Consider the following 14,994-nt stretch of genomic DNA (forward strand, 5'->3'; position numbering starts at 1 on the left):
GCGTTAAATGTAAATGTTAATATTTTTCCACTTTAAGGGTAGTTTCAACCAGTTTACTAACTTTTTGCTAGCTTAGACCATTTTTCCCTTGTTCTGTATGGTTTTACCTGCAGCTTCGAGAAAAAATCATCTTGATCTGACTTCAACAGCCGGTGCTATTTTATTTATGCAAAAAAAAGTCCACTTCTCTGCACTGTGTGTCGCTAGATTGTGTCTCACATCGTGTCTTCACTAGATTTATAAGAAAAAAATAAGAAAAAAAAAGTTACTAATATTTCAGCTTAAAATTTTATGACTATTTAATAATGTTTTTAAAAAAAGACTTGAGTATTTCAAGTTCAGTAACTGTTTTTTCACAGTAATAGTACAACATACAAAAAACATTTTATTGTACTTAATTTTCTTATTTGAGTAAGTGAGGTTATATTTGTTTCAGTACAAAATTGCATTTTACGTATGCATTGCACTAGCTTGCCAAACCAAAGACCTGATCCACACATGCGTAACGCTGCTAAAAACTATATAGGTATTAGAAAGATATTTTTTCCGTGACAAGCTATACTTTTTCTGATCATAGTACTTAACGCTGGTTTTTATTATAAGCATTAATAGGTATGTTTGTGGACCGAGATTGGGCAGAAGTCGTGGCCTCCACATGCCCTATAGGCTCCCTACCCAGTCCTTAAAGATACACTTACTCACTTTGTAAGATCTGAGTACATTGACAGCTAAACAAGCTCCGTGAGCCCAAAAAACAAAGGAAAACTTTTGTACATAGAAAAAATTCTGGAAGACATGAAATAGAACGGCTGGGCACATTGCTGGATTCCTGGCCAGGTATCTATATAAGAACCCCAAGACTTTGTCCTGCACACCTCTCACTGATGTTGTCCAGAACGATAGAGAAATTATTACTTGATCCTTAACTATCCACAGTAGAGGACAAAGTGGTGACATTTGATTGGTCATCCATCAAAGTACTAATCATGCAAATTGCTGATTCACTTCAGTGAAGAACGTTACTGTTAATCTATAGCTTGTATACTACTGGGCTAGCGTGTCGTTGACAAACTGTATCTACATATATGATTTTTAGTAGTGCTAATTAAGTACTAAGGCCCTGAAATTTTTCAGGTTAACGTGCATGACATCGCCTTCACAAATACCTATTATTGTTTTTGCACACATTATTGTAACAGTCATTTTCGGTCCCAACTACGTCCCTTAACATACTTAAATAAACGTGAAAACCCGATTTCAACTTTTCTTTGATAGTTTTCCTTTTCCTTACAAAAAAAAATATATTTTAATGGCTCTGTACTTGCACACGCTTAAGATGGCTCCTTCACGAAAGTCCCCACACTGAGATATATTATTTCTTGTAAATAAAAGTCTACTGAATTTAATGGTGGTCTAAATTATATTTTGAATGGGTCAAAATTTTGAGAAATCCGAGCTCAAAGTTGTAACTATTAGCACGTGTTTCTATGGGGCAGCGTGAAAAACAATTTGTTTTCGTTTATAATAAACCTGAATTTAATATCCCAGCAGACTGAATATATACGTTTTGTAGATGAAGTCTTCCTCTGTCATATGCTGTATTAAAAATTGTGGATAAAGGACCATTTTAGCGAGATATTTGTGATGGAAATAAGTAAATAGTATCCGGGAGGTCAGGAGGTCACGTGAATAGCAGACGTACTTGTTCACCTAATCGCGCGAGTTTTCCAAAAGTTGAGATTCGTATAGCTTGAAGTTTGTATGTACCTAGCATTATTTTTATCGAATAGTTGAATTTACAATTAACATCACTTAATACGTCTCCATTTCATATTTCATGCAAGAATTACTTTTACAAACATACCTGGTATAACCTCTTGAGTGCTTTTTTTTCTCATATTTTGTTATATACTTTTTTTGATGAACTTGCCTTTCCTCCATCCTCTTGAGACTCTATGTGCGTGGTATTCTTTTTTTTAGGTGGATTAGAAGGACCATCATTTATTGTTTATCAATTAAATGATGTTAATGACATACAGATACTAAACACTGTAGAAGTAGAGTAATAGCAGAAAAGCATGCAAACACGACATATATATACCATATACCTATATATTACATCGCTATACTACACCAACACAGGTGGTGTACCCTCGTATGCAGTAGAGTGGTCAAAACAATAATTAATTTTTCGTACAAAGTTAAACTACACACATAAATATCATTTTTCCCACTTCATACGTTATTAAAAAAATATCATAACGATTTTCAGACACATTTGTTTATTGAAAAACGAAACTTTATTTTTTGTTTGTCTTTAACCTCAGCAGTAGTCATAGGAGCCCCCTTAAGGAGGTTGGATACATATTATCGACAATAGTTGCGGGCTCTAATTTAGTTTTTGATTCATTCTATGTGTTATAAAAAATAAACATACTTTTTTTGAGTGATCTCAGTCATGCAGTTTTTAGGATATTGCAAAATAAAAAATTAACAATTTAACACGGGCTGTTATGGGAACAATGTTGTGACCTAAAAATAACGTTCCTCAGTAATAGTTAAAAAATCGAAAAAAAATATATTTTGATCCTTCAAATAATGCGCAGATTCATATGATCCTCTAATTTTTGTCAGTATCCATACTAATTAAAGAGAAAATCACGATTTTTTTAAATAAAAATGAAAACTTTGGTTAGCTTCATAAGATGGATTCATGTATTCTGTAAGAATAAGCTGTATTACGTTCTGTCGGTAATGCTATGAGCTTCCCACACCCTTGACCCCACTTCACCTCCCGTCTGAAAGATTGTACCTAACCTCCTTAACGAACTCAGATAAAAAGCTGTCCAACAAGCACGACTTTCGAAATTATTTGCTACTCCTTAAGAATGCCCTAACCACGTAGTGTGTAGCTTGAATGGTGCACACACTGAAAGACTTCGTGCACCTGGACAAAAATTGGGATGCCATTGACCAGATCGACATCTAAATAAAAAAATTTTTTTTCTTTTTTTTCTAGTTTATACGGTATAGTATACAATACAATAGATGATTGGCAATATGTAACTTAATTACTTAATATTCGCAAACAAAATCTGCAACGACTTAGTTACTTGTCTCATGTTTTACTTGCGTGTGTGCATGCCATGCTATTAGCATCGTAACTGTACTACTACAGAAGCCGATGTGGGGTATAGTAGATGCCTATAACACACATTTATATTTAGAACTGAAAAAAGTGCCGTATGTTAGATATCTTAGTAATGTAGATATCATACGATGGACGGTAATAAAAGTACTACTTCAACAAATGAGCACTTTCAATCTAAAATGTACAATAAATTGCTTTAAAAAAATCAGGAGCCAACTTATGAATGTTAATAAGAAACTAAAAAGAGAAAAATAATAAAAATGCTAATTGTATGTAGTGGACACCAAAGATTAAATGTAAAGTTTATCTGAATTTCATATCAAATCAACTTCGCCCAAGTGAGAAGAAAAAGGATTGGGGTGAACATTTGACAAGGAATGTTTTAACCTAAGCGTTTTCTGAAGTAACAAATATTGCAATTTTCAAATTATTAAAATAATTTTTAAACTAGCAAACATTCTTTTAATGTAAGAAAATAGTTTATTCATTTGTATAGCTTTTTTTTACAAGTCGAAAGATGTTCGAATTTACCTGAATGAAGCAAGTATTTACTAAGCTTTGAGAGCACATAATATAAAAGTCAAAGAATATTTTTTTTAACAAGTACACTTTGTATGTTTAGTGTTCTTATCTATATTTTTGCTCATGTGTGTTAAGTTGAAACAAAACTTTTTTTTAATTTAACGATGTACTTGTTTGTAGAAAATATTTATTCGAACTATTCAGGTAAAGAATTTACTTAAAGTGAAAAAATCTTTTTTGAAAGTAGTGTATTCTACTTCATCCATTTTTAAAACTAGCAAATATTTTTTTGATAAAAAAAGATAGTTTCTTGATTTTTATAGACCTTATTCTATCAAGTACAAAAATATATAAATGTTTTTTTAACTAAGAAAAGATTTACTCAGTTTGTGTAGCATATAAAGTAAGAAACGTTTTTTTTTTTTTTGAGAAAAGTTATCGTTTCCGTTTTAATACTAGCAAATACTTTCATTATGTAAAAAATTAGTTCTTGGATAAGTATAGCCCTTTATTGACAATTTCAGAAATTAATAAAGCTACTCCAATCGAGTAGATATTTAGGAATTTCTAGAGCGTTAAATAAAATATAAAGGGCAAAAAATATTTTCTTGAACAAATAATGCATTTTCTTCTTCCTAAAAAATATTAACTTGAAACTATTCTAGTATAAAATTTACTCCAAGTAAGAAACAGTTTTCTTAAAATCAGTGTGCTAGACTTTGTAATATTGACTTTAATTACTGAAAAATATTTTCTCAATTAATGAAAATAGTTACTTAAGGAGGTTCGGCAAAAAACTTTAAAATGGAGAAGCGTGCCAAAAAAAATGTATGTTATATTTAAGCATTTTAGGGGTGCACATGAATTTTTGTAGGTTTTTCACCAGGGGAAATTTTCGAGAGCAAAATTATGAAATGTTCACAGTTTAACACAGTCTCTTAAGAGAAAGCAAGGTTCGGTTTGCCTTGGAATTAAAATTAAGGTATATTCTAAATGTGTTCAGAGTAAAAAAAAGCACTTCCATGGATAACTTGATACAAAAGAATGATGCTCAACATAAAAAATTAAGCCTTGCCAAGCATTTTTCAAAAGTATTAGCAGTTACAGTCGTATAGTTTCAAGTATGTAGAGTGCAAGAGAAGGTGCGCGGTAAGGGGGCCCAGATGCGCGGGCAAAGGGGACTCTCTTTTCCTCACCTCTCTGAATGATAATCCTAAATCTCCTTAACTTGAATAACTTTTTTTTAAGTCCAAAAATACGTACATGCACTTGAAACATGCAAATATATAATATTTACTAAACCTTGACAGCACATAATACAAAAGAAAAAATATTCTTATAAACAAGAAGTGTATGTTTTTGTTCTAATTAAATATGTACTTAGTACTATTCTAGTGTAAAACTTACCTAAAGTAAGAAACATTTTTCTTAAGAGTAGTGTTTTTTTATTAAATTTCAAGCACCCTACTTTTTGCAGACTTAGTTGTTTCAATGTTTCAGTGATCTAAGGTGACGAGATTAGTTTCTAATGCTTGCCCGTTGGAGACTGTCACGTTTGCTAAGGCTTGTTTTTCCTTTCTAGCTGCTGGATTAGCCTAGTGCAGACTTTGGAAAAAAACAGTAGCTCCTGGTTAAATGCTATGAGTCAAGAGGCGAATATAGAGTCGTCGGTTGCCGGGGTTCGCAGCCTTTTGACTAACAACTCCACTTGTGACGTATGTCAGTGAGAATATATTTGTAGGCAAGGCAATTTATCCTTAGGTTGCCCTTTAAAGAAAAGGTGAGATTAATGGTTAAGCAGGGAATGTAAATACTTATAATAGCCCCGAAAAGGGCCAGCGGTAAGACTTCCAGCTATTCCTTTTTATTTTTCTGAATAATGGAGAGCTGGCTGTGGGTACCTTGACCCTTACCATTGGAGTCTCTGCGTATGGAGACCGTGCTGGGGGAAGTACTTAGGTCACCAAAGAATATCTGGTCTTTGGATCGCTCCCTGGATAAACATCCGCTCATCGTTAGTCGGGAAAGTGGGCCTAGAGAATACCTTGTCTGTGGGTATACCATTAGGACGACCACTAAGAAAAAGGCCGTTGTCCTAGCCCGAACTTCTCAGAGTTGTTATCCTTGGCTTGCTGTTGAAGCGAAATCTGTTGTGATAGCTCCAGGATGGCTGGAAGAATGGCCATGAAATTTCAAATTGCTAGAGTAGATTGTGCTCTGGCCAGACACGTTTCTTAGTGTTTTGCTGGAGACGTTATCAGTCAGAACATTTTTTTATTGGTGGTAGAAAACAGTGTTGTTAGTTGCCAGGATATCCAGCAGCACAAATTCTAGCTAACGTGACAGTCTCCAATGGGCAAGCATCACAAACCAATCTCTCCACCCTAGATCACCAAAATAACTTATTCTGCAAAAAAAAGTTGCTTTAGACACCAACGTCTTCATTGTCATAACAGAGGACGTTGAAAAAGAGCTCTACAACTAGCTCCAAGCTTTCTAGTTTTCCTCCTGATTAGTCTGAAGCTACAATAACGAAAAATGTATTAGAACCTAATAAAGTTGACAAGAAACAGTCTTCAAGGCTTGCAAAAGCCTTAATTATGTTGAAATTCGTAAGAGGGCTAATTGGAAGAAAAATTTCAAATGCATTTTATGTATACATTTTTTGCATCAAGAAACTAGTGTAGAATATGTATAGGGATTAAAGCAACAGTATCAAAATCAACAAATGAAGAATTTATTAAGTAAGGGATTAGCTTATAATTATAACCCTCACAGTAGTCTCTTTAGTTTTTTAGATTCTTAAATAGGTAGAATGATGTGTATTTGTATTTATTGTAGCAATAAAATATGGAGAGAGTAAGCTCTAGGACTTTGTTGCTCTAGTACTAAAGTTGTGAGATTGGAAAAACAATTTTTCAATTATATACTTTTTTTGGTCAGATTTAAATGCTTATAGTTTTAACAAGTAGCCCTTGTCATTTATTATAACGTAAAAAAGTACAAATTAAGAGCCCTAGAGGGCCAGAAATAATTTTATGGCGTATGGAACACACAGTACTTTTCAGCATGTTTGTATTTTTACAATTTTTATAGCTTATTATTTGACCAAATAAACTGTATGAATTTTAAACAAATATATTTTTAATAAAAATATTTTTGTTCTGAGAAGTATCAGAAGTAAATGTAAAATTTCTAACTGGAGACGTTCCTCGTTACATGTCAACACACTACGATGTTCCATATAGTGAGCCTCAGGTGAAGCCGAGACGGGTGGGGGGCCGCTACTGTTAAATATTTACATTTTAAATTAGTCTACAACAATCAGCTACTGATGTATCACATTAAAATATAAGATTTTACAAAGTACCTGTTCAATTATTAATTACAAACAGAAATAAATCTATGTTGCTTCCTTTACAAATTCTACAATTAATTATTGCTGACATGCAGGACTATTTTAATCAAATGATGAGTCTACTTGCACCAATATTTAAGATAATGTTTGGTGTCTTATACCTTATGATCAACGATAGTTGACTCACTTTCCCTTTCCTTATTGTTAACAACAATTTAGAAAATTTTTTTTAAAACTGACAAAATACTGTCCCTCCATTTATCAAAGAAACAATTTTCAATCATAACGTTAGTATGCATAAAAAATTGTTGAGTTGATCTTCTGGTATACAACAAAGGACTGAAAGTTTGTTCGTTAAGTCTGTATAAATATTATTGTGTAAGAGTTATTTCCTTATTACTATACTACTGTTTAAATACTATTACGGATAATTTTGACTGCATCCTTAGTCACCTGACGATAGCGACAATAAGAGAACCATGAGTCTAACAAAATTAAAAAGTTTATTTAAATATGCTTATTTAGGATAATTTTTTGAAAAGTTTGTATGTAAGTAGAAATATCATAAAAAACTCATACTTGGAATTTATTTTCTGGGGATGGCACGCAAAACACGCAGAAGGTTAGAGCCCGGATGAAAATGTTAAATGCCTTTATTTTCCAAGAATAAGTTTTAGTAGGAACTTTCAAAATTATTAACGAACAAGAACAGTTAATAATTTTCTTACAAACCAATAACATAAGTGTTTCCTTGATGTGACAAAGAATATGATATTTAAAATGAAATGATGTTAATTTACAGAATATACGCAGATATAAGAAAGATTTACTATAAAAAAATTTTCAAGCAATAATTATTTTTACTTATTCTTCTATATTTTTCCAACATAACTTCTAATGCGCAGCGATATGAGCTTGAAAACAATTAAAAGCACAAAACAAAATAAAGAAAAAAAAATCTAAAATTAATGTGAGTTCTATATAACTTAATAATTACTTCTTGCAAGGAAGACCACCTTTACTTTTGTTGTGACAAGTTTTTGTGAAAAAACCAATTGTCTTAAGAAATCGTAAAAAAAAAGTTATACAACAATCAAATAGTAAGTATAATAATGCAATCCTTATGAAAATAAAATATCTTTGGCACAAGCACGGCACAAAATTTGACACGGTATCGGTTACTAAACTACGTAGTATCACAATAAATAAATTGTAGAGATCAAGAGGGACCCTCTGGTACGAAGTAAAGCATGTCTACAAAGTTACCTCAAATGGTTTTACTGCCTCTGTAACGAGGAATCATCATTAGTAATCGTAATTTAACTAATAAATACTTATTCTTTGTTCACATTTTTGTATCTTCTCTTTAACTAGGAAATTTTAATAATATTAGTATATGACAAAATTTCATTAACAATGTATTGCAACGATACGAAATATAGTAAATTAAGATTAAAATAGTAATATATTTGGATGTTGCAATGTGAAAATTCATATTTCACATACAGTCTGAGACCTCCGATTATTTTCTCACTACGATCAAAACTAGCTGAATAAAACAAATTGCTAAGTTCTTATCTTTTAAATTTTTCAGATAAATGACACAAAAATAATAAAAGACATAAAACTGACTAAAAAATCATGTGAAGTACCTTTTTTTTTATTCAACGCTTCATCTTCTTACGTAAAGCTTGTGCTTTATAACATAACATGAACATTAGTTTTATTTACTTTTTGAATAATACACGCTGGAAATTCGTAAGTTATTATATCCATGTTACTTAAATACAAAGAAAAAAAATAGAAAGCCTTAATAAAGGTTATTCGTTATTTTTTTTTTAGCCTACACTAAAAGAAGTATTTAGAATAACCATAGACTTCTTTAAATATCAATCTTCAAAAGTTTTTAGTATTATACGATACTATGTGTCTGTTAGTACAAAAATTTAATGGTGCATTAAACGTGAGAAGACTCTTGGATACATTAAAACTAGAGGTATTGAGTATCTAGGTACCAGTATTTTTTGATATTTAGATGAAATATAAGTGCAAGCATTTTTGACAAAATAGTTGTATTGCCGTATCATAATGTTTAATACTACACTTGAATTCAATGGTTAATACTCGTTTGTTATTTATTAAACATGGTTATGGGTATAGAATGTTCAAGTATGATATTCTAATTACTAAAAATGATTATTATCATAAAAAGATAAAAAAAGTACGTTAACATAAAAATTTACAAATATAACAACCAGTTTAACATAATAATACATGAAATATTGCTCATTACATTTGTTATAAAGAAGTCAGTTAAATAAGGCCAAAAATAAATAGTTTACTAGTAATGGTGGTAAGATGGTGTTATCCTTGAAAGTTATGTAATTTTTTAAACCCTTAAATAAGGCCTATAATTATTATTGTTTAAAAAAGAAGTTACATTCATATATATTTTTTCAAATATCTTATGTCTTCATTAAATAAGATAACTTAAACTTCTAGTGAGTTTACCCAAGAACTTAAAAAAAAACCTTTTTTAAGTAATTAAACACATGAAAACCTTTTCTAGGATATCCATGCATAAGAAATTATAAGTTAAAGATTTAGGCTTTCAATCTTTCGTGATTAGTTTGTCTCAGCATTATCACATGAACACCTTTGAAAATTCAATAAAATTATTAACTTATATTTTACCATTACTATTCAGTTAATTTATTAAAAGTTTGTTTTAAAAGAGGTTTTTACTTTATTTTTATTTAGTCAAATTGTTGACTTACCATTGTTTGAAGTAAGCGGACTTTGATAAGCATTGGTTCTTTCATTACAGAAAGCCATGATCTCCATAATACAGCTTTAAATTGCTCCATCCAATTAGCTTTATATCTTAAATTATCTTTAAAAGTACATTGATTGGCATCGTATGTTAGTGTAACAGTACAATAAAGCTGTTTAATATTATTCACAATTTTCTTGCCCGTAACACTTTCTATGAATGCATCACAGATGCTATTGACAGAATGACGGCATACAACTTCTTTTCCTGGAACTATAGCAAGTAATTGGATATAAAAGTCAGCTGGGTTATAATTACTAGGACAAGGTGCTCCTAACCTAGAAAAATAAAGTGTTAGATATCTACTGAAATGCTTAAATTCAAAAGTAATAGAATTTTGTTATTATATTTGGTCACTCCAAACATTGACTGCTAGGCTACTTTTCGTAGAGAAATTGCAAGACCCTTGGTGTTATAAGTGATATATTAAAAGTATTACTTGTAAGAAAAAAAAATTTTCTTTACTATACATAAATGCTCATTACTATAGAATTAAAATAAAGCAAAACCATTTATAAATAATGAGGAATAAAACAATTTATGAGCGCTATAAATATCTTTCAAGTAATTTAATTAGTTACTAGATTATTCTAAGTATTATTGTTTAAAATAATATATTGTTGAACTGTGAGCATCATAGCTCAAACAGGTAAGGTAAAAAGAACCTCACTAGTTCTTCTGATAGCGATGAATAGGTATATTAAGAACTGAGTCCAATGCTTGTTGATTAGTTGAAATTTTTATGCAACTCTACGAGGTACACAAGTAATATTGATACAATTATAACCACATTGATTGCCAGATGTATAATGTGACCATCTCTCACCTAGACTTCCTGCCTATCTGGTAAAATTGTACTTATCTATTGGAATTCAAAGTTAATCTCCTACATTAGCCTATAGTAACGTACTAAGTGAGGTGTGACGGTCTGATCCCTTTGCGCCCGCATTCTGCTCATAATTTTATTTTTTTTCGTACAACCAATTTTAAGAAATTAGCATACGTTAATCCTTATTATTTAAATAATTCTTATCTTTTACTGTTGAAGTTAATTCATGTATCGAATAATACGATTTTGACTAATATATGTCGTTGTAATTTTATATGCAATTAAGAAAATTATGTTATGTTTAAATTACTATGAGTACATAAGCTCTTGTGTATAGTAAATCCTCAATTTATGTTTGACTTTTTTACATGTTCAATTTTTTCTCTTTAATGACAAGTCATATACTTTTATCACTGATCGTTTAATCTATGATTCTAGAAATTTGAAAAAATTACTAGTTTTATTCAAGCTTATTGGTAAGAAATCCCGTGTCCTTTTCTCTTTCCTCGCTCCTTCCTTATTACTTTCATGAGGTGTATAAGCGAGCAAGAAGTTAGTGTTAAAACGTACTTTTTATAAAAAATAACGTGTTATATTTTCACATACAAGAGTGAGATGTGACCCAATAATCTCATACGAAGTCAACACGGTGACGCTCTCCTCAGCAAATAAACTCATGAAATACAATAAAACGACATTATACATGGGAAGACTTTTACATAAACACTCCTTAAACTATCCATAGTTTTGAGCTTGAGGTAAAAAATTCAGAATGTTAACTTCTTCAAGCCTACAACGAGAGTAAACACGTGGCTCTTTAGTAGCTCAAGTAATAAAGGAACTGTCTCGCACACAGGAGGTTCTTTCATCTGCACCCAAAAATGCTATTTTTTTAATTGTTTCTTATTTCTTATTTATAAGTAAATCTTAATTTTTAATCTTAAGTATATTTGTTATCAAAAAAGACATGGATAGTTTGAAGATTGCTTCTAAAGAAGTGATGAAATACACACTTACACACTTACACACACACACACACACACACACACCTATACATAGATATCTTCCTATATTATATAGTTAAATCAGTGGGGCATTCCAAACAAACCCTCCATCGCCCCCCCAATCAACCCCCCACAAAATAAGGTAAAAATTCGTTATTTTTTCGCTTATTTTGACATATCGTAGTTTTTCTCAGAACCCCCCACAGCCCCCCACCGACCCCCAACAGCCCCCCTCCACCAACCCCCCACAGAATATTATATGTATCGTATAGAAGTATAGTATAAATCTTTGTTCAAGCCAGGGGTTCAACCACGTATGGCTTCATGAGATAATAACAGTGGATGTTTGAATATTTAATCAAATAGTTACAGTTTAGTGCACAATACTATAATCAGCTAAACTTAAATACAATTAATTGTATTTCAATTTCTTAGATCCCTTGGTTTCTTTGTAAGCATAAAGTTTTTGGTGGGCTGACTTTTTTTTTTAGCATTTTGTAACGTCGCATTTTTCCAGCCCTGTCAATGTGTTAAAGTGTATTACCACATTCTTACCAAATCACATGGAAATATTAAATAGTGTTTTTTCTCAAAACATCCCATAACCCCTCCTACCCCCTACGGCCCTCCCACCGACCCCAACGAACTTTTTCATGGTGTAATTATTATATCATCATCACTTATATAGTCCTTTTATGCACAATTTTTTTTTTTTATGTACATAAACTTAAGTTAAATTCATAATATCATTAATATAAACAATGAAAGTTTCGCATCACTTTATGAGTCATCTTATAAAGCCTGATTAAACCACGAAGACTTACGTCCATTTCTATTCTGTTTTACATTAATGCTGAAATGGGTACAATAGATGAACACGATAAATATTCATGATATGTATTATTACTTAATAAATTCCACCTGTACAAAAAAAAATAATAATTAAATCATGTTACGAATATTAGATGAATAATTATATTTTAAAATTTCTTTTCAAACTATATTTTCAATCTCCAAACTGTTTTCTCTATCGACTGAAACAAAAATTCCATTTTAATTTTGCATCTTGATAAAGCCACGTATAATTAATTATAAGAAAATAAAGGTTTTTTCAAGTAGAATCCCACATTATCAAAACTTTGACCTTGAGATTTATTTATAGTCATAGCAAATGCTACAACTAATGGAAATTGTTTTCTATCTAAAATAAAAGGTAATAATAAAGTATTCCCAGTATTACATGTAATTCTTGGAATGTAAACTTTATTACTAATTTTCTCTCCCGTTACTATTTCGCCTTCCTCGTTATACTTCAGTAATTTATTAATTCGCAATCGTGTACTGTTACATAATCCGTCTGTTATACTCAAATTTCAAATTAACATTACTATTGTACCTATCTTTAATTTAAGTTTGTGAGGTAGCAAGCCTTCACGAATGTTGTTTAACATTTCTACGGGAAAATTTACATAAATATCATCATCTGATTTATCAACACCTTGATATGTTGCAGTATTGATGCTGTAATAGGTTTTAGTTTCCCCATGTAATTTACGTAAGATCCTATTGGTTAAAAAAAAGTTTATTCATTATATAAAGTTAGTATCACGTTATTGTCAAAATAGTTGCTGTAATTACCAAATATCTTGGTACAGACATCATCTCTTATCTAGGATTTAGGAATGTTAAATGTTTCATTGCCCTCTCTCTAATTCTTAACAATAATTTTAAAAATTTGTTATTACTAGAACGGATATTATCTTGTAATCTTAAAATTTTGAAGGAGTTCCATAAAAATAAAGATTTAATAGCTTCTTCTATCATTATAGTTCTATTACCATTTTTTATAACTAGAAGAATTTGTCGAAAATCTTTTCCTAATACAATTAATTTATCACCAAAGCAAACTTTTGTATTCCACAAGTCTTTCAATGTTCTATTAACGATTTCTAGAGCTTTTTTTGGAATCATAGAAACCTCGTCCCATATTATTAAATCAACTTTCCTTAATTTTTTTTTTCAGTTTTAAATTCTAAAAATACACTTTGAATATTATCTATGTCTAGAGATAAACGAAAAGTTCTATAACTGGTCATACCTTTTGGTGGTAATACGGATGCAATTCCTGTCTAAGCCATTGTCAAAATATTATTACCTCTAGAAATAAAATAATAAATGAGTGTCCTTTATAAGAAGGTTTTTCTGGATTAACCAGGACCATCTATGAAATATGCTTTTTCATCTTGTTCACAAATAGTTTTAAAAATTTTTCTTTGATCTTCATTTAATTTTGTGTACATTATATCGAAAATTTTTTTACTGAAAGATATTTTCTCAATATTGCAATTATTAATATAGTATCTATTAGTTGGTGTCGGTAAACTAAGAGACTCACATGATTTACCTTCCGATACCAAAATTTAATTAATATGTTGAAAAACACAATTATTGTTATTATAATCAAAGTCTTCCATAAAACATTTTTTATATTCATTCCTTATTTTATCTCCTTGAATGTCTTCTGGAATTAAAAACTGAGGAAAAAATTGTCTTAACTGGTATGGAAACATAATTGTTATGGCTTCTTCAAAAATATTGTCGATTTTAGAATCATGTTCTTTTAAAGCCATTGCAATTGCAGTATCCCTGAAATTTTTATATGTTATTCTATTATGTTTTTTAACGTCTTCAAACAATGAAGCCCCATGTAATTTATTTAAAATTAGTCTTTTAAATTCGAAAAATGCTGGGCATATCATACTGACTTACCCTAGTAACTACAGGTCTACGCTAGTAAAGGACACCAATAGGGGAAACGAGATTATATAAGGCCCTTTGAGACATGAATCGGGCCACTCAAGCGTCTTTTAGGCAAGAGACCGAACGATAAGTTGAAAACACCGCGCGAAACACACACGCCTCTGCCTCTAAGAAGCTAATAAATAATTGACCAACGAGTTGAGTTCTTTTCGTGACGCACCTCCTTACCAGTTTCTTTATCCTACGTAACAGTTTTGGTGCTAAGTGTGGGGTACGGTAAGAGTCGGAATTTTTTTTTCTCGCTTATTTTACTCGTTTCAAAAAAAATTCCGCCGAGAAGCACACATAGTGCAGTGCCACGAAAATCAAACTTGAGTGCCGGAACGGACCCAAACAGGACAGAGGTAAACGGGTAGCTGTTTATACAAGCGATTCTTAACATTAACGATCGGGAAGTCTACAAACAGAAGGTCAAAGCAACTTCGGGAAAAACCAGCAAAAAGGTAGCAGTTTATTGCAGTCACATCCGTATTCCTG

At 31.1% G+C, this 14,994-nt stretch overlaps 1 protein-coding gene across 1 annotated transcript in view; it reads right to left on the minus strand.

Annotated features, from left to right (window-relative positions):
* Window positions 1-14,994, minus strand: part of LOC106645100 (protein white) — a 609,536-nt gene that overhangs the window by 282,047 nt on the left and 312,495 nt on the right. The window contains exon 6 of the mRNA XM_089592398.1: window positions 9,809-10,142. Coding sequence (XP_089448524.1) covers window positions 9,809-10,142 — 334 coding nt within the window. The remainder of the gene's footprint in view (window positions 1-9,808; window positions 10,143-14,994) is intronic.

The sequence above is a fragment of the Copidosoma floridanum genome, unplaced genomic scaffold (genome assembly GCF_036245765.1).
Source record: "Copidosoma floridanum isolate Cflo_tuat_1 unplaced genomic scaffold, Cflo_Japanese_pri ptg000016l, whole genome shotgun sequence".
Lineage (NCBI taxonomy): Eukaryota > Metazoa > Arthropoda > Insecta > Hymenoptera > Encyrtidae > Copidosoma > Copidosoma floridanum.